This window comes from Coregonus lavaretus (assembly GCF_964263955.1).
Source record: "Coregonus lavaretus genome assembly, chromosome: 18".
Lineage (NCBI taxonomy): Eukaryota > Metazoa > Chordata > Actinopteri > Salmoniformes > Salmonidae > Coregonus > Coregonus lavaretus.
Genome location: NC_140005.1, coordinates 1,405,449 through 1,427,194, shown reverse-complemented (window position 1 = coordinate 1,427,194; position 21,746 = coordinate 1,405,449). Strand labels below are relative to the sequence as shown.

At 42.6% G+C, this 21,746-nt stretch overlaps 1 protein-coding gene across 1 annotated transcript in view; it reads right to left on the bottom strand.

Moving 5' to 3' along the window:
• The window catches only part of atrn (attractin), a 193,302-nt gene extending 179,313 nt beyond the window's left edge, over positions 1 to 13,989 (bottom strand). Inside the window, exon 1 of the mRNA XM_084182443.1 lies at positions 13,477 to 13,989. Coding sequence (XP_084038569.1) covers positions 13,477 to 13,745 — 269 coding nt within the window. The 5' untranslated portion in view covers positions 13,746 to 13,989. The remainder of the gene's footprint in view (positions 1 to 13,476) is intronic.
• Positions 13,990 to 21,746: the final 7,757 nt, after the last annotated feature.

Sequence of the window (21,746 nt, the reverse complement as noted above, 5' to 3'; positions counted from 1 at the left end):
CAGGGCCAGAGAGGGAGGAGCTGATCTAGTGAACAGGGATATACAGGGCCAGAGAGGGAGGAGCTGATCTAGTGAACAGGGATAAACAGGGCCAGAGGGGGAGGAGCTGATCTAGTGAACAGGGCCAGAGAGGGAGGAGCTGATCTAGTGAACAGGGATATACAGGGCCAGAGAGGGCGGAGCTGATCTAGTGATCAGGGATATACAGGGCCAGAGAGGGAGGAGCTGATCTAGTGAACAGGGATATACAGGGCCAGAGAGGGAGGAGCTGATCTAGTGAACAGGGATATACAGGGCCAGAGAGGGAGGAGCTGATCTAGTGAACAGGGCCAGAGAGGGAGGAGCTGATCTAGTGAACAGGGATATACAGGGCCAGAGAGGGAGGAGCTGATCTAGTGAACAGGGATATACAGGGCCAGAGAGGGAGGAGCTGATCTAGTGAACAGGGCCAGAGAGGGAGGAGCTGATCTAGTGAACAGGGATATACAGGGCCAGAGAGGGAGGAGCTGATCTAGTGAACAGGGATATACAGGGCCAGAGAGGGAGGAGCTGATCTAGTGAACAGGGATATACAGGGCCAGAGAGGGAGGAGCTGATCTAGTGAACAGGGATATACAGGGCCAGAGAGGGAGGAGCTGATCTAGTGAACAGGGATATACAGGGCCAGAGAGGGAGGAGCTGATCTAGTGAACAGGGATATACAGGGCCAGAGAGGGAGGAGCTGATCTAGTGAACAGGGATAAACAGGGCCAGAGGGGGAGGAGCTGATCTAGTGAACAGGGCCAGAGAGGGAGGAGCTGATCTAGTGAACAGGGATATACAGGGCCAGAGAGGGCGGAGCTGATCTAGTGATCAGGGATATACAGGGCCAGAGAGGGAGGAGCTGATCTAGTGAACAGGGATATACAGGGCCAGAGAGGGAGGAGCTGATCTAGTGAACAGGGATATACAGGGCCAGAGAGGGAGGAGCTGATCTAGTGAACAGGGCCAGAGAGGGAGGAGCTGATCTAGTGAACAGGGATATACAGGGCCAGAGAGGGAGGAGCTGATCTAGTGAACAGGGATATACAGGGCCAGAGAGGGAGGAGCTGATCTAGTGAACAGGGATATACAGGGCCAGAGAGGGCGGAGCTGATCTAGTGAACAGGGATATACAGGGCCAGAGAGGGAGGAGCTGATCTAGTGAACAGGGATATACAGGGCCAGAGAGGGAGGAGCTGATCTAGTGAACAGGGATATACAGGGCCAGAGAGGGAGGAGCTGATCTAGTGAACAGGGATATACAGGGCCAGAGAGGGAGGAGCTGATCTAGTGAACAGGGATATACAGGGCCAGAGAGGGAGGAGCTGATCTAGTGAACAGGGATATACAGGGCCAGAGAGGGAGGAGCTGATCTAGTGAACAGGGATATACAGGGCCAGAGAGGGAGGAGCTGATCTAGTGAACAGGGATATACAGGGCCAGAGAGGGAGGAGCTGATCTAGTGAACAGGGATATACAGGGCCAGAGAGGGAGGAGCTGATCTAGTGAACAGGGATATACAGGGCCAGAGAGGGAGGAGCTGATCTAGTGAACAGGGATATACAGGGCCAGAGGGGGAGGAGCTGATCTAGTGAACAGGGATATACAGGGCCAGAGAGGGAGGAGCTGATCTACTGAACAGGGATATACAGGGCCAGAGAGGGAGGAGCTGATCTAGTGAACAGGGATAAACAGGGCCAGAGGGGGAGGAGCTGATCTAGTGAACAGGGCCAGAGAGGGAGGAGCTGATCTAGTGAACAGGGATATACAGGGCCAGAGGGGGAGGAGCTGATCTAGTGAACAGGGATATACAGGGCCAGAGGGGGAGGAGCTGATCTAGTGAACAGGGATATACAGGGCCAGAGAGGGAGGAGCTGATCTAGTGAACAGGGATATACAGGGCCAGAGAGGGAGGAGCTGATCTAGTGAACAGGGATATACAGGGCCAGAGAGGGAGGAGCTGATCTAGTGAACAGGGATATACAGGGCCAGAGAGGGCGGAGCTGATCTAGTGAACAGGGATATACAGGGCCAGAGAGGGAGGAGCTGATCTAGTGAACAGGGATATACAGGGCCAGAGAGGGAGGAGCTGATCTAGTGAACAGGGATATACAGGGCCAGAGAGGGAGGAGCTGATCTAGTGAACAGGGATATACAGGGCCAGAGAGGGAGGAGCTGATCTAGTGAACAGGGATATACAGGGCCAGAGAGGGAGGAGCTGATCTAGTGAACAGGGATATACAGGGCCAGAGAGGGAGGAGCTGATCTAGTGAACAGGGATATACAGGGCCAGAGAGGGAGGAGCTGATCTAGTGAACAGGGATATACAGGGCCAGAGAGGGAGGAGCTGATCTAGTGAACAGGGATATACAGGGCCAGAGAGGGAGGAGCTGATCTAGTGAACAGGGATATACAGGGCCAGAGAGGGAGGAGCTGATCTAGTGAACAGGGATATACAGGGCCAGAGAGGGAGGAGCTGATCTAGTGAACAGGGATATACAGGGCCAGAGAGGGAGGAGCTGATCTAGTGAACAGGGATATACAGGGCCAGAGAGGGAGGAGCTGATCTAGTGAACAGGGATATACAGGGCCAGAGAGGGAGGAGCTGATCTAGTGAACAGGGATATACAGGGCCAGAGAGGGAGGAGCTGATCTAGTGAACAGGGATATACAGGGCCAGAGAGGGAGGAGCTGATCTAGTGATCAGGGCCAGAGAGGGAGGAGCTGATCTAGTGAACAGGGCCAGAGAGGGAGGAGCTGATCTAGTGAACAGGGATATACAGGGCCAGAGAGGGAGGAGCTGATCTAGTGAACAGGGATATACAGGGCCAGAGAGGGAGGAGCTGATCTAGTGAACAGGGATATACAGGGCCAGAGAGGGAGGAGCTGATCTAGTGAACAGGGATATACAGGGCCAGAGAGGGAGGAGCTGATCTAGTGAACAGGGATATACAGGGCCAGAGAGGGAGGAGCTGATCTAGTGAACAGGGATATACAGGGCCAGAGAGGGAGGAGCTGATCTAGTGAACAGGGCCAGAGAGGGAGGAGCTGATCTTTAACCAGTTCTACTACCTTTTATTTACTCCTGTTATAGTCGGTACCTCCAAAAGGTACCGGCAGGTAGGTGGCGGCAGGTAGCTTAGTGGGTAAGAGCGTTGTGCCAGTAACCGAAAGGTCGCTGGTTCTAATCCCCGAGCCGACTAGGTGAACTGTCGATGTGCCCTTGAGCAAGGCACTTAACCCTAATTGCTCCTGTAAGTCGCTCTGGATAAGAGCGTCTGCTAAATGACTAAAATGTAAATGTAAAATGTAAAAAAAGGAACCTCCAATCTATTGAGCTGTTGTAGACTTCCGACCTGTTCGTGGCAATAATGAGTGATTATTATCGTTACAAGTTATCGTTAGGCTACTCATTGTGTAATAAAAAATGTTCTCTCTGCATTGTTGGGAAGGGCCCGTAAGTCAGCATTTCACTGTTTACATTGACCCCCCCCCCCCCCCTTTGATTTACACTGCTGCTACACACTGTTTATTATCTATGCATAGTGACTTTACCCCTACCTACATGTACGAACTACCTCAACTAACCTGTACCCCCACACATTGACTCGGTACCGGTACCCCCTGTATATAGCCTCGTTATTGTTATTTTATTGTGTTAATTTTTATTCATTTTTACTTTAGTTTATTTGGTAAATATTTTCTTAACTCTATTTCTTGAACTGCATTGTTGGTTAAGGGCTTGTCAGTAAACATTTCACTGTAATGTCTACACCTGTTGTATTCGGCACATGTGACAAATAAGGATTGATTTGATTTGATTAGTCCACACTTGTAACATTTGGAGGCATTTGTTCGGCTCACAGATAATAGTGTTTAACATGATTTAATGGCTACCTCATCTCTGTACCCCACACATACAATTATCTGTAAGGTCACTCAGTCGAGCAGTGAGGTTTTCCAATGTCTCGCAAAGAAGGGCACCTATTGGTAGATGGGTAAAAAGTAGACACTAAAGCAGACATTGAATATCCCTTTCAGCCTGGTGAAGTTATTAATTACACTTAATGGTGTATCAATATACCCAGTCACTGCAAAGATACAGGCGTCCTTCCTAACTCAGTTGCCGGAGAGGAAGGAAACCGCTCAGGGATTTCACCATGAGGCCAATGGTGACTTTAAAACAGTTACAGAGTTTAATGGCTGTGATAGGAGAAAACTGAGGATGGATCAACAACATTGTAGTTACTCCAAAATACTAACCTAAATGACAGAGTCATAAAAATAATAAAAATATTCCAAAACATGCATCCTGTTTGCAACAAGGCAAAGTAATCCTGACAAAAAATGTGGCAAAGAAATGAACTTTTTGTCCTGAATACAAAGTGTTATGTTTAGGGCAAATCAAATACAACACATCACAGAGTACCACTCTTCATATTTTCAAGAATGGTGGTGGCTGCATCATGTTATGGGTATGCTTGTCATCGGCAAGGACTAGGAAGTTTTTTAGGATAAAAATAAATGGAATAGAGCTAAGCACATCAAAATCCTAGAGGAAAACCTGGTTCAGTCTGCTTTCCAACAGACACTGGGAGACAAATTCAACTTTCAGCAGGACAATAACCTAAAACACAAGGCCAAATATACACTGGAGTTCCTTACCAAGATTATATTGAATGTTCCTGAGTAGCCTAGTGACAGTTTGACTTAAATCAGCTGGAAAATCTATGGCAAGACTTGAAAATGACTGTCTAGCAACGATCAACAACCAACTTGATAGAGCTTGACACGTTTAAAGAATAAATGGGCAAATATTGAACAATCCAGGTGTGCAAAGCTCTTAGAGACTTACCCAGAAAGACTCACAGCTGTAATCGCTACCAAAGGTGATTCTAACATGTATTGACTCAGGGGGTTGAATACTTATCTAATCAAGATATAGACCAAGTGTACAAAACATTGGGAACATGACAGACTGACCAGGTGAAAGCTATGATCCCTTATTGATGTCACTTGTTAAATCCACTTCAATCAGCCCCGACGAACTGAGGCTGTTCTGTGGGTGAAAGGTGGGATGCAATAGTAGGAAGTTGTTCCTAATGTTTTCTAAACTCAGTGTATTAGTGTTTAATTTTCCATTAACCGCTTAAGGATCGGACCCTTTCCTTCCATTTTCGCCTAAAATGACATACCCCAAATCTAACTGCCTGTAGCTCAGGACCTGAAGCAAGGATATGCATATTCTTGATACCATTTGAAAGGAAACACTTAAGTTTGTGTAAATGTGAAATTAATATTGGAAAATATAACATATTAGATCTGGTAAAAGATAAAACAAACAAAAAAACATGTATTTTCTATTATTATTTTCACCATCTTTGAAATGCAACAGAAAAGCCGCAATATAATATTACAGTTTAGGCGCAATTTAGATTGTGGCCACCAGATGGCAGCAGTGTGTGTGTGCAAAGTTTCAGATTGATACTGGACTATTTTGTATCAATAATAATATAATAATATGCCATTTAGCAGACGCTTTTATCCAAAGCGACTTACAGTCATGCGTGCATAAATTGTTTTTGTGTGTATGGGGTGGTCCCGGGGATCGAACCGACTACCTTGGCGTTACAAGCGCCGTGCTCTACCAGCTGAGCTACAGAGGACCACGTCTGCCCAAATGTCCCGAGTTCCCTATATAGTGCACTACTTTAGACCAGAGAATGGCACCCTATTCCTTATACAGTGCACTACTTTAGACCAGAGAAGGGCACCCTGTTCCCTACATAGTGCACTACTTTAGACCAGAGAATGGCACCCTGTTCCCTATATACTGTAGTGCACTACTTTAGACCAGAGAATGGCACCCTATTCCCTATATAGTGCACTACTTTAGACCAGAGAATGGCACCCTATTCCCTATATAGTGCACTACTTTAGACCAGAGAATGGCACCCTGTTCCCTATATAGTGCACTACTTTAGACCAGAGAATGGCACCCTATTCCGTATACAGTGCACTACTTTAGACCAGAGAATGGCACCCTATTCCGTATACAGTGCACTACTTTAGACCAGAGAATGGCACCCTATTCCGTATACAGTGCACTACTTTAGACCAGAGAATGGCACCCTATTCCGTATACAGTGCACTACTTTAGACCAGAGAATGGCACCCTGTTCCCTATATCAGTTGGTCAATTGATACATTTAAGTACATAACTATAGAGAACATACAAAAATGATATGGTAATACAAAATGTAGGTTTACACACTCCCAGGAATGTCATACATGATGGATCATTAGCTTATACACTAACTTTCACACATCTAGATGGCCGGGCCGGGTGGGTGTGGAGCCAGAGACAGCAGGGGTTCAAACTGTAGAACCCAGTTCCTACATTTGAATATAAAAATGGATTTTATCAAACAAAACTATGCTACATTTGATCTCTGAGATCCTTAGGATGACAAATCAGATTAAGATTACTGAATGTAAGTACATTATTTACCTTGTCTATGTCTTATACCGCAGAGGTTAATAAAAAAATATATATAACTTTTCTTCCACTTTGAAAGAGTATTTTGTGTAAATCGCTTACAAAAAATTACAATTAAATCCAATTTAAATCCCACTTTTTAACACAACAAAATGTGGAAAAAGTACATACTTTCTGAAGGCACTGTACTACTTACTAGGAGACACAGACGGAGCGTCCCAAATGGCACCCTATTCCCTATACAGTGCACTACTTTAGACCAGAGAATGGCACCCTGTTCCCTATATACTGTAGTGCACTACTTTAGACCAGAGAATGGCACCCTATTCCCTATATAGTGCACTACTTTAGACCAGAGAATGGCACCCTATTCCCTATATAGTGCACTACTTTAGACCAGAGAATGGCACCCTATTCCCTATATAGTGCACTACTTTAGACCAGAGAATGGCACCCTGTTCCCTATATAGTGCACTACTTTAGACCAGAGAATGGCACCCTATTCCGTATACAGTGCACTACTTTAGACCAGAGAATGGCACCCTATTCCGTATACAGTGCACTACTTTAGACCAGAGAATGGCACCCTGTTCCCTATATAGTGCACTACTTTAGACCAGAGAATGGCACCCTATTCCTTATACAGTGCACTACTTTAGACCAGAGAATGGCACCCTGTTCCCTACATAGTGCACTACTTTAGACCAGAGAATGGCACCCTGTTCCCTATATACTGTAGTGCACTACTTTAGACCAGAGAATGGCACCCTATTCCCTATATAGTGCACTACTTTAGACCAGAGAATGGCACCCTATTCCCTATATAGTGCACTACTTTAGACCAGAGAATGGCACCCTGTTCCCTATACAGTGCACTACTTTAGACCAGAGAATGGCACCCTATTCCGTATACAGTGCACTACTTTAGACCAGAGAATGGCACCCTATTCCCTATATAGTGCACTACTTTAGACCAGAGAATGGCACCCTGTTCCCTATATAGTGCACTACTTTAGACCAGAGAATGGCACCCTATTCCTTATAAAGTGCACTACTTTAGACCAGAGAATGGCACCCTATTCCGTATACAGTGCACTACTTTTGACCAGGGCCCATTGGGCTCTAAAAGGGCTCTGGTCACTTCTACCCCCCCTTTACTACCACTGTCTTTTGTCTAAACTAACACCTGACTTATTTCACCTGCTAGCACTGACTTGTTTAAAGAAATGAACTTATTGTGATCGAGATGTGGTTGTCCCACTGGCTATCCTAAGTTGAATGCACCAATTTGTAAGTCGGATCTGGATAAGAGCGTCTGCTAAATTACTTAAATGTAAATGTAAAAGTAGTTGACTACGTAGAGAAAAGGGTGCCATTTGGGATCCAGCCATAAACACACACACGGTTTCCTCTGAAGGCTCAGAACATGAGGCCAGTTATATCCTTCCCTCTCTTCCCACAGAGCCTCCCTCAGAGGAAACATCACATCTGCATGTTTAGATATCCTGAGCATTTATTTTAGGCTACATCAACACAACGTCACCACAACACTACATCACCACGTCAATACAACACTACATCAATAAGTCAATACAACAACACGTCAACACAACATTAATACAACATTACAACACTACATCAACACAATACTACGTCAACACAACATCACTACGACAATAAAACAGTACGTCAATATAACACTACGTCAATTAAACACTATGTCAATACAACACTACGTCAATACAACACTACGTCAACAACAGAACATCACTATGTCAATACAACACTACGTCAATACAACACCACAACACTACGTCAACACAACATCATTAAGTCAATATAACACAAGTAAATACAACACCACTACGTCAATACAACACTACGTCAACAAAACACTACGTCAACACAACATCACTATGTCAAAAACAAAACCACGTAGTGTTGTATTGACGTAGTGTTGTATTGTTGTTGACGTTGTGTTGACGAAGTGTTGTGTTGACGTAGTGTTGTATTGTTGTTGACGTTGTGTTGACGAAGTGTTGTGTTGACGTAGTGACGTTTTGTTGTACTGATGTAGTGTTGTACATCTGTATTGCTGCTGTTAGGGGTTTTAGGCTGGGTTTCTGTATAGCACTTTGTGACATCTGCTGATGTAAAAAGGGCTTAATAAATACATTTGATTGATTGTGGTGTTTTAGTGATGTAGTGTTGTAGTGACGTGTTGTATTGACATAGTGTTGTGTTGATGTAGTGTTGTATTGATGAAGTGTTGTAGTGTTGTATTGATGTAGTGTTGTATTGATGTAATGACAGTGTTGTAGTGATGTAGTGTTGTATTGACGTAGTGTTGTATTGACGTAGTGTTGTATTGATGTAGTGATGTTGTGTTGTTGACAGTGTTGTGTTGACGTAGTGTTGTATTGACGTAGTGTTGTATTGACGTAGTGTTGTATTGATGTAGTGATGTTGTGTTGTTGACAGTGTTGTGTTGACGTAGTGTTGTATTGACATAGTGCTGTAGTGCCTTGCAAAAGTATTCATCCCCTATTTTGTTGTATTACAACCTGTAATTTAAATGGATTTTTATTTGGATTTTATGTAAATGGACATACACAAAATAGTCCAAATTGGTGAAGTGAAATGAAAAATATAACTTTTTTCAAGAAATTCTAAAAAATATATAACGGAAAAGTGGTGCGTGCATATGTATTCACACCCTTTGCTATGAAGCCCCTACATAAGATCTGGTGCAACCAATTACCTTCAGAAGTCACATAATTAGTTAAATAAAGTCCACCTGTCTGCAATCTAAGTATCACATGATCTGTCACATGATCTCAGTATATTACACCTGTTCTGAAAGGCCCCAGAGTCTGCAACACCACTAAGCAAGGGGCACCACCAAGCAAGCGGCACCATGAAGACCAAGGAGCTCTCCAAACAGGTAAGGGACAAAGTTGTGGAGAAGTACAGATCAGGGTTGGGTTATTAAAAAATATCAGAAAACTTTGAATATCCCACAGAGCACCATTTAATCCATTATAAAAAAATGGAAAGAATATGGCACCACAACAAACCTGCCAAGAGAGAGCCGCCCACCAAAACTCACAGATCAGGCAAGGAGGGCATTAAATCAGAGGCAACAAAGAGACCACCGATAACCCTGAAGGAGCTGCAAAGCTCCACAGCAGAGATTGGAGTATCTGTCCATAGGACCACTTTAAGCCGTACACTCCACAGAGCTGGGCTTTACGGAAGAGTGGCCATAAAATAGCCATTGCTTAAAGAAAAAAATAAGCAAACACGTTCAGTGTTCGCCAAAAGGCATGTGGGAGACTCCCCAAACATATGGAAGAAGGAACTCTGGTCAGATGAGACTAAAATTGAGCTTTTTGGCCATCAAGGAAAACGCTATGTCTGGCGCAAACCCAACACCTCTCATCACCATTCAGCCTTCTCCCTACAGTACTCAGCCATTCAGCCTTCTCCCTACAGTACTCAGCCATTCAGCCTTCTCCCTACAGTTCTCAGCCATTCAGCCTTCTCCCTACAGTTCTCAGCCATTCAGCCTTCTCCCTACAGTACTCAGCCATTCAGCCTTCTCCCTACAGTACTCAGCCATTCAGCCTTCTCCCTACAGTACTCAGCCATTCAGCCTTCTCCCTACAGTTCTCAGCCATTTAGCCTTCTCCCTACAGTACTCAGCCATTCAGCCTTCTCCCTACAGTACTCAGCCATTCAGCCTTCTCCCTACAGTACTCAGCCATTCAGCCTTCTCCCTACAGTACTCAGCCTTCTCCCTACAGTACTCAGCCATTCAGCCTTCTCCCTACAGTACTCAGCCATTCAGCCTTCTCCCTACAGTACTCAGCCATTCAGCCTTCTCCCTACAGTACTCAGCCATTCAGCCTTCTCCCTACAGTACTCAGCCATTCAGCCTTCTCCCTACAGTACTCAGCCATTCAGCCTTCTCCCTACAGTTCTCAGCCATTCAGCCTTCTCCCTACAGTACTCAGCCATTCAGCCTTCTCCCTACAGTACTCAGCCATTCAGCCTTCTCCCTACAGTACTCAGCCATTCAGCCTTCTCCCTACAGTACTCAGCCATTCAGCCTTCTCCCTACAGTACTCAGCCATTCAGCCTTCTCCCTACAGTTCTCAGCCATTCAGCCTTCTCCCTACAGTTCTCAGCCATTCAGCCTTCTCCCTACAGTTCTCAGCCATTCAGCCTTCTCCCTACAGTACTCAGCCATTCAGCCTTCTCCCTACAGTTCTCAGCCATTCAGCCTTCTCCCTACAGTACTCAGCCATTCAGCCTTCTCCCTACAGTTCTCAGCCATTCAGCCTTCTCCCTACAGTACTCAGCCATTCAGCCTTCTCCCTACAGTTCTCAGCCATTCAGCCTTCTCCCTACAGTACTCAGCCATTCAGCCTTCTCCCTACAGTTCTCAGGCAATAATCATCGCTTGCAATACGGCTTTCGAAACATATGGCCCTCATCTTTCATCAGCGAGAAAGAATCCTTCAAATAAAAAAAGAAACTACACTGTAGCAGTTCCAGATCCAGCTATGGGGCCTCCATCCTACTAAACTACACTGTAGCAGTTCCAGATCCAGCTATGGGGCCTCCATCCTACTAAACTACACTGTAGCAGTTCCAGATCCAGCTATGGGGCCTCCATCCCATGAAACTACACCGTAGCAGTTCCAGATCCAGCTATGGGGCCTCCATCCCATGAAACTACACCGTAGCAGTTCCAGCTATGGGGCCTCCATCCCATGAAACTACACCGTAGCAGTTCCAGCTATGGGGCCTCCATCCCATGAAACTACACCGTAGCAGTTCCAGATCCAGCTATGGGGCCTCCATCCGATGAAACTACACGGTAGCTACGTCTCTCCAGTTACACACAGGTGTTCAGAGCATGCTAGATCGCTCATTAGCACAGGTGTTCAGAGCATGCTAGATCGCTCATTAGCACAGGTGTTCAGAGCATGCTAGATCGCTCATTAGCACAGGTGTTCAGAGCATGCTAGATCGCTCATTAGCACAGGTGTTCAGAGCATGCTAGATCGCTCATTAGCACAGGTGTTCAGAGCATGCTAGATCGCTCATTAGCACAGGTGTTGCCTCGGTCTTCCGTCTGTCTTCTGTAACATGGAGATAAGGCCGTGTGGGAACACTAACCCTAGATAAACGTGTATCAATTTAACCTTTTGTTTTTTGAAAATTATTTCCTCGCTGATACATAAAAGATAAGATCCTTATGCTTCCAAAACCGCAAGCGACACGTGTTGATGTATGGAGCGATTTCCGTGCCAACATACATTTAATTTGAATTCCATAATTTTGAATTTGTGTTAGGATATTACATTTAAATGTCATATTTTTTTCATTTCTAATAGACACATGTAATCATTGAATTCATAAATGTAACTTGTATTTCATGATTGGAAACTGAATTGAGTGAATATTTCATTCATTTTTGAAATTCTATTGAATTAAATATTCAAATTCAATATTTATATATTTTCAGTTTCAATATGGTACATATTGCATTCATTGTCTGTGTATCAAGTTTAGAAACCATCATTTCAGGTTCAGGCTGATCCCATCTGCTCCATTCACATCCATAAACTCACTCCCAGTGACCCGAGTGGTTGAACCAGCACAACTGTAGTTCCGAGTCCAGTGGCACCATTGTTACGCTGTCTGCTTAGCGAGTACTGCTTCCCTCTGATTCAGCTCATATGGATACTCGAACTTAGGACTTCTGCCTCAAACATGTGACTGCCCTCCTGTTACATACCAATCCATCGTCCTGTTAAAAAAGGGCTTCTTCAACTGTGCAAGCGGCGACACTTCAATCTGAGGAGTGAGTTCCCCATCTGCTACACTGACACAAGGGGCGACACTTCAGTCTGAGGAGTGAACTCCACAGATCCGCAACCTGCTACACTAATACAAGCCTTCAAGATCCAGCAAGGTTAGTCATCACAGAGTGTAAAGAAGGAATATTCCAAAACATGCATCCTGTTTGCAACAAGGCACTAAAGTAACACTGCAAAAGATGTGGCAAAGCAATTAACTTTTTGTCCTGAATACAAGGTGTTATGTTTGAGGCAAATCCAATACATTTAACATTTACATTTTTGTCATTTAGCAGACGCTCTTATCCAGAGCGACTTACAGTTAGTGAGTGCATACATTATTTTTTTTTTCATACTGGCCCCCCGTAGGCATCGAACCCACAACTGAGCTACATCCCTGCCGGCCATTCCCTCCCCTACCCTGGACGACACTGGGCCAATTGTGCGCCGCCCCATGGGTCTCCCAGTCGCGGCCAGCTACGACAGAGCCTGGATTCGAACCAGGATCTCTAGTGGCACAGCTAGCACTGCGATGCAGTGCCTTAGACCACTGCGCCATAAAACAGTTTAGTATCACTCTCCATATTTTCAAGCATAGTAGTGGCTGCACCATGTTGTGGGTATGCTTGTAATCGTTAAGAAATTGTGAGTTTTTCAGGATAAAATTTTTTAAGGAATAGAGCTAAGCACAGGCAAAATCCTAGAGGAAAACCTGGTTCAGTCTGCTTTCCACCAGACACTGGTAGATGAATTCACCTTTCAGCAGGACAATAACCTAAAACACAAGGCCAAATCTACACTGGAGTTGCTTACCAGGAAGACAGTGAATGTTCCTGAGTGGCCTAGTTACAGTTTGACTTAATTCATTAATTCAATGATTACATTTGTACATTAAAAATTCAAATATTAAATTCAAAGTCCTTGCTAATACAAATTCAAAATTATGGAAATCAAATACAATTTATTCTGGCACTGAAATGTTGAGACCGATCGTCGGGGTTCTTAACAAAACTCCCCCATTCAGAAGACGACTTCTTCCAACGACTTAAGTGTAATGTAATGGAAGTCGTAGGCAGAGATTCTCACCTGAACCTTCCTCCGCAGTGTTGGCATTGGTCCCCGACCCAGCCGGGGCTGCACACACAGTTGCCCGTAGACGTGTTGCATTGCCCATTCGTGCACGGTTTGTCGCATCCCTTCGCATCGGTGATAACGGGCAGCCCAAGGAGCAGCCCGAACGCGGAGAAAATGAGCAGCGTTTGGAGCATCGAGCCCCGGCCACCAACCTCCACCAGCCCGCTGCTCAGGCTCAGGATGCAGACACAGCTGGCCGGCCGCCGTATCGCCCCGTCCATTCTCAAAAAAGATGGCTACTGCACGAAACAGGTCCGCACCACCAGTCCACTCCTGGTCGTATTTCAATGCGACCGGCCTGGTTTTCAAGCTCCGTGGTTATTTGAGAGGGACACAGTTATTGCTAGAACGATTCCTTCCTATCTCCTTGTTGTGCCTGATTTTAAACTCGTTCTTCCATTACATTTTTCCGGTGGCTATAATACCACCGCCGAACATAGCTGTATATTGACATCAGGAAGTGACGTCAGGAGGAGGCGTTTACCGTCTATGGCGTTTACAGACACACGCGGAAATGCGCAACGATTGTTTATTATGGGAATAAAATTCCAATTGAATTTGTTCCAGTAAATGTATGATCAGTTTTATCTAACACATGATTTAATTCATACTTAAACTTTATACATATACCCCCAATTACAGATGATTCTGATTTAGGTATATTCTTTATTATAAAGGCCCTGCAGCCCATCAAGCCACAGCGCTCTTTCACGGTGAGAGGTCAGCTACTGTTCCATTGAACGTTAAAATGGGCAAAACGAGTGACCTGAGCGACTTTGAGCCTGGTTTTATCGTCGGTGCCAGGTGCGCCAGGTCCAGTACCTCAGAAACGGCTGGCCTCCTGGGCTTTTCACACACACACACAACAGTGTCTAGGGTTTACAGGCGGGCCACAAACAGACAAATAACTGCGTAGTACAACAGTGTTGTGCAGAACGGCATCTCGGAACATACAACTCGTCCGTCCTTGTCACGGATGGGTTATTGCAGCAGACGACCACACCGGGTTCCACTCCTATCAGCTAAAAACAAGAAGAATCGGATCCAGTGGGCACACTGTGACCAACACTGGTTCCTGTTGCGTCATGCTGATGGCAGAGTCAGGATATGGCCCCATCCTGCCTGGTGTCAACGGTACAGGCTGGTGGTGTAATGGTGTGGGGAATGTTTTCCTGGCACACGTTAGGTCCCTTGATACCAATTGAGCAATGTTTCCATCCAAAATTCACCCAACTTATTGTGGGAAGCTTGTGGAAGGCTACCCGAAACGTTTGACCCTGTCACAACTTCCTCCGAAGCTGCCTCCCGTCCTTGTTCGGGCAGGCTTCGGCATTCGTCGTCACCGGCCTTCTAGCCACTGCCGCTCCATATCTCATCATTCCATTAGTCTTGTCTTGTCAATTACACACACCTGGTTCATATTCCCCTCATTAGTACGTGTTTAAGTGTTCCCTCTGCCCCCTTGTCCTTGTGTGAGGATTAGTAGCTCAGTAGTTTGTATTGCCGGGGTATTTTCCCCGTGTGCCTGTTTGTTCCAGTGCGCCTGTTTTGCACACTGGACTGGTTACGCTGGATTACGGAATAAACTCTGTATTCTGTGATTTACCCTCCTGCGCCTGACTCCTTCAAATCACGCATCACAGACCTAAGTTAAACAATTTAAAGGCAATGCTAACAAAAACTAATTGAGTGTATGTAAACTTCTGACCCACTGGGAATGTGATGAAAGAAATAAAAGCTGAAATAAATCATTCTCTCTACTATTATTCTGACATTTCACATTCTTAAAATAAAGTGGTGATCCTAACTGACCTAAAACAGGGAATATTTACTAGGATTAAATGTCAGGAATTGTGAAAAACTGAGTTTAAATGTATTTGGCTAAGGTGTATGTAAACTTCCGACTTCAACTGTATGTGTATATATATATATACTTTTTTTTCCAATGTACTTTACTCAAACCAGTGAATATCACTTATTATAAATGAGATCATTAACTATCAGCTCTTGGAATATCCAGGGCCTGTACTCGTCACATTTTGGTTATAAAACAACAAATCCAGAATTGATTAAAAACATCAAGGGACAGGACATCATAATCCTACTGGAAACATGGTGTCGTGGAGACATAGATACTCAGTGTCCCTCAGGCTATAGAGAATGTTTACTACCATCAATCAAACGTAAAAATGTTAAACGGGGCCGAGACTCAGGTGGAATCATCATTTGGCATAAGCAGGACTTAGCACTGAATGAAATGAAAAAAGGTACTAGCCACATTTGGCTAAAACCTAACAAAGGTACAATATATTGTGACAATGATGTAATACATATGTGCAGCTTATGCTCCTCCTTCAGATTCATCATATTATGATGATCAGATTTTAGACAATCTCCATACAGAAATCATTCAATTTCAGGCAGAGGGTAAAGTGCTTCTTTGTGGAGATTTCATTGCGAGAACAGGTTCTGAGCCTGACTACACTGATGCAGGAGGTAACCACCACATATTGGGACACCCCTCCTTGTACAGTAGCCCAATTATAAATAATAGAAACAGTGCTGACCAAATACTGAACAAAAACAGGAAGGAGTTAGTGCATCTCTGTCGAGCCTTAGGCCTGTACATGCTTAATGGTAGAATCAGAGGGGACTCTTTAGGTCAGTTTACTTACTGCTCAGCTCTTGGGTCAAGTGTAGTGGATTATGCCATCACTGACATTGACCCCTCCTCCATTAGTTCATTCACTGTCAGACCACAGACACCATTGTCAGATCACAGTCAGATCAACGTGTTTCTGAAGAAATTAACCAGCAATACTCATTCAAAAAAAACAGCCCAATAAACTCTACAACATGAACCAATCGTACAGATGGGCTCAAAACAGTGCAGAGAAATTCATTGAAACATTGAACTCAAATGAAATGATGAACTCTATACAGGTCTTCAATAACTCACAATACCAAAACAATAAAAGAAGCGTGTAAATTCGGCTACTCAAAACATCAATTGCATATTCCAAAAAGCAGCATCAAAAGCACATTTGAGAAAACCAAAGAAATACAACATCAGAAACAAACAACAAAATGTTTCTGAAAAATTGTTTGATAACGAATGTAAAACAATTAGAAAACACCTAAGACAAATGTCAAATGAAAAACATAAGCAGCAAAACAACCCGGAGCTACGATATGAATACTATGAAACTCTGAAACAGTATAAACATACACTGAAACGCAAGAAATTGAATTATACCAACAAGACACTTGATGAAATTGAAAACGCAATTGACCAAAATCAATTCTGGGACATATGGAACAATTTAAGCACGATAAAGCCACAAGAATTAGCCATACAAGATGACGGAATCTGGAAAACCTATTTTGATAGTCTATACAAAAACATCCCACAAAAGGACTTACAAAATAACCAATTAGAAATTCAAGAAAAATTTAACATCCTTGAATCAGTCATTAAAAACAACCAAAATCCATTAGATTACCCAATAACCCAACAAGAACTACATGAAAAGCTAAAATCTATAAAAACCAAAGAAGGCTTGTGGACTAGATAACATCAGAAATGAAATGCTGAAAAACAGCACACCTGAGATGCAAAATGCTGTGCTTAAATTGTTCAACATGGTACTAACTTCTGGCTGCTTCCCTGATGTCTGGAACCAGGGGCTCATCTCCCCTATCCACAGAAGTGGAGACAAATCAGACCCCAATAATTACAGGGGAATTTGCATAAACAGCAAACTTGGGAAAGGTTTTCTGTAGCATTTTGTAAATGTAAATGTCAATTTGTCTTTCTCCCCAACCATCGCACTACTGACCATATATACACACCTTACACACACTAATTAATAAACACGTCCACCAAAAAAAGAGGGCAAAATCTTTGCTTGCTTTATTGACTTTAAAAAAGCATTCCATTCTATTTCGCACGAAGGGCTATTCTACAAAATTCTCCATAGTGGGCTTGGTGGTAAGGTGTATGACTTAATAAAATGTATGTACACAGAAAACATGTGTGCAATAAAAATCAAAAACCAAAGAATAATATTTTAATTATTTTCTCAACGTCGAGGTGTGAGACAAGGCTGCAGTTTCAACATTTATATAAGTGGTGGACCATTCTACAGTCCCAGGACTCACACTATTTGACACAGAGGTAAATACCTGCTATATGCTGATGTTTGGTTCTTCTATAACAAACCAAAGAAGGTCTTCAACAGAACCTTAACATTCTAGAGCAATATTGCCATAATTGGCCCCTGGCAGTAAAAAAAATAAAAAAATAATCATGATTTTCCAGACAAAACCCAGATCTCAGAAACACAAATATAAATTCACCCTGAACAACACCATAATTGAACACACTAAAAATTACACTTACCTTGGTCTGACCATACAGTGGGGGAAAAAAGTATTTAGTCAGCCACCAATTGTGCAAGTTCTCCCACTTAAAAAGATGAGAGAGGCCTGTAATTTTCATCATAGGTACACGTCAACTATGACAGACAAAATGAGAAACTTTTGTTATTGACCAAATACTTATTTTCCAGAAAATCACATTGTAGGATTTTTTATGAATTTATTTGCAAATGATGGTGGAAAATAAGTATTTGGTCAATAACAAAAGTTTCTCAAAACTTTGTTATATACCCTTTGTTGGCAATGACACAGGTCAAACGTTTTATGTAAGTCTTCACAAGGTTTTCACACACTGTTGCTGGTATTTTGGCCCATTCCTCCATGCAGATCTCCTCTAGAGCAGTGATGTTTTGGGGCTGTCGCTGGGCAACACGGACTTTCAACTCCCGCCAAAGATTTTCTATAGGGTTGAGATCTGGAGACTGGCTAGGCCACTCCAGGACCTTGAAATGCTTCTTACGAAGCCACTCCTTCGTTGCCCGGGCGGTGTGTTTGGGATCATTGTCATGCTGAAAGACCCAGCCACGTTTCATCTTCAATGCCCTTGCTGATGGAAGGAGGTTTTCACTCAAAATCTCACGATACATGGCCCCATTCATTCTTTCCTTTACACGGATCAGTCGTCCTGGTCCCTTTGCAGAAAAACAGCCCCAAAGCATGATGTTTCCACCCCCATGCTTCACAGTAGGTATGGTGTTCTTTGGATGCAACTCAGCATTCTTTGTCCTCCAAACACGACGAGTTGAGTTTTTACCAAAAAGTTATATTTTGGTTTCATCTGACCATATTACATTCTCCCAATCCTCTTCTCGATCATCCAAATGCACTCTAGCAAACTTCAGACGGGCCTGGACATGTACTGGCTTAAGCAGGGGGACACGTCTGGCACTGCAGGATTTGAGTCCCTGGCGGCGTAGTGTGTTACTGATGGTAGGCTTTGTTACTTTGGTCCCAGCTCTCTGCAGGTCATTCACTAGGTCCCCCCGTGTGGTTCTGGGATTTTTGCTCACCGTTCTTGTGATCATTTTGACCCCACGGGGTGAGATCTTGTGTGGAGCCCCAGATCGAGGGAGATTATCAGTGGTCTTGTATGTCTTCCATTTCCTAATAATTGCTCCCACAGTTGATTTCTTCAAACCAAGCTGCTTACCTATTGCAGATTCAGTCTTCCCAGCCTGGTGCAGGTCTACAATTTTGTTTCTGGTGTCCTTTGACAGCTCTTTGGTCTTGGCCATAGTGGAGTTTGGAGTGTGACTGTTTGAGGTTGTGGACAGGTGTCTTTTATACTGATAACAAGTTCAAACAGGTGCCATTAATACAGGCAACGAGTGGATTACTTATTTTCCACCATAATTTGCAAATAAATTCATTAAAAATCCTACAATGTGATTTTCTGGATTTTATTCTTCTCCATTTGTCTGTCATAGTTTACGTGTACCTATGATGAAAATTACAGGCCTCTCTCATCTTTTTAAGTGGGAGAACTTGCACAATTGGTGGCTGACTAAATACTTTTTTCCCCCACTGTATATATAAACTGGGTGGTTCGAGCCCTGAATGCTAATTGCTGAAAGCCGTGGGATATTTTCAGCTTCCAGGAAGTGTGTCCAGATCCTTGTGACATGGGGCCGTGCATTATCATGCTGAAACATGAGGTGATGGTGGCAGATGAATGGCACCACAATGAGCCTCAGGATCTCATCACGGTATCTCTGAGCATTCAAATTGCCATCGATAAAATGCAATTGTGTTTGTTGTCCGTAGCTTATGCCTGCCCATACCATAACCCCACCGCCACCATGGGGCACTCTGTTCACAACGTTGAAATCTACAAACCGCTCGCCCACACAACGCCATCCACACCATCTGCCCGGTACAATTTGTGCTGAAATTCTTTGGTTGTGCAAACCCAGTTTCATCAGCTGTTCGGGTGGCTGGTCTCAGACGATCCAGCAGGTGAAGAAGCCGGATGTGGAGGTCCTGGGCAGGCGTGGTTACACGTGGTCTGCGGTTTTGCGGTCGGTTGGACGTACTGCCAAATTCTTTCAAACGAGTTTGGAGGCAGTTTATGGTAGAAAAATGAATTTGAAATTCTCTGGCAACAGCTTTGGTGGACATTCCTGCAGCCAGCATGCCAATTGCGCACCCACTCAAAACTGTGGCATTGTGTGACAAAACTGCACATTTTAAAGTGGCCTTTTATTGTCCCCAGCACAAGGTGCACCTGTGTAATGATCATGCTGTTTAATCAGCTTATTGATATGCCACACATGTCAGGTGGATGGATTATCTTGGCAAATGAGAAATGCTCACTAACAGGGATGTGAACAAATTTGTGCACAACATTTGAGAGAGTATGGAACATTTCTGGGATCTTTTATTTCAGCTCATGAAACCAACACTTTAAATGTTGCGTTTTTATTTTTGTTCAGTGTACATCAATTCATTTAAAAACAGGAGAAAATATTTAGTCAATAAAGTGAATAAGGATATAAATTAAAGCTCTGTTTATCCACTGCTCCCCCCCATACGTGTAAATATTTCGGACTACAGATTATACTGTATTATTATTATTATCCTGTATTATAATTATCCTGTATTATTATTATACTGTATTATACTGTATTATTATTATACTGTATTATTATTATCCTGTATTATCCTGTATTATTATTATTATTATACTGTATTATTATTATACTGTATTATTATTATCATCCTGTATTATACTGTATTATTATTATCATCCTGTATTATCCTGTATTATTATTATCCTGTATTATACTGTATTATTATCATCCTGTATTATCCTGTATTATTATTATCATCCTGTATTATCCTGTATTATTATTATCATCCTGTATTATCCTGTATTATTATTATCATCCTGTATTATCCTGTATTATTATTATTATCCTGTATTATCCTGTATTATTATCATCCTGTATTATTATTATCCTGTATTATACTGTATTATTATTATCCTGTATATACTGTATTATTATTATCATCCTGTATTATCCTGTATTATTATTATCATCCTGTATTATCCTGTATTATTATTATCATCCTGTATTATCCTGTATTATACTGTATTATTATTATCCTGTATTATACTGTATTATTATTATCCTGTATTATCCTGTATTATTATTATCGTCCTGTATTATCCTGTATTATTATTATCATCCTGTATTATCCTGTATTATTATCATCATCCTGTATTATCCTGTATTATTATCATCCTGTATTATTATCATCCTGTATTATCCTGTAATATTATTATCATCCTGTATTATCCTGTATTATTATTATCATCCTGTATTATCCTGTATTATTATTATCATCCTGTATTATCATCCTGTATTATTATTATCCTGTATTATCCTGTATTATTATTATCATCCTGTATTATCCTGTATTATTATTATCATCCTGTATTATCCTGTATTATTATTATCATCCTGTATTATCCTGTATTATTATCATCCTGTATTATTATTATCCTATATTATACTGTATTATTATTATCCTGTATTATACTGTATTATTATTATCCTGTATTATCCTGTATTATTATTATCCTGTATTATCCTGTATTATTATCCTGTATTATCCTGTATTATTATCCTGTATTATCCTGTATTATACTGTATTATTATTATTATCCTGTATTATACTGTATTATTATTATTATCCTGTATTATACTGTATTATTATTATCCTGTATTATCCTGTATTATTATTATCCTGTATTATCCTGTATTATTATTATCCTGTAT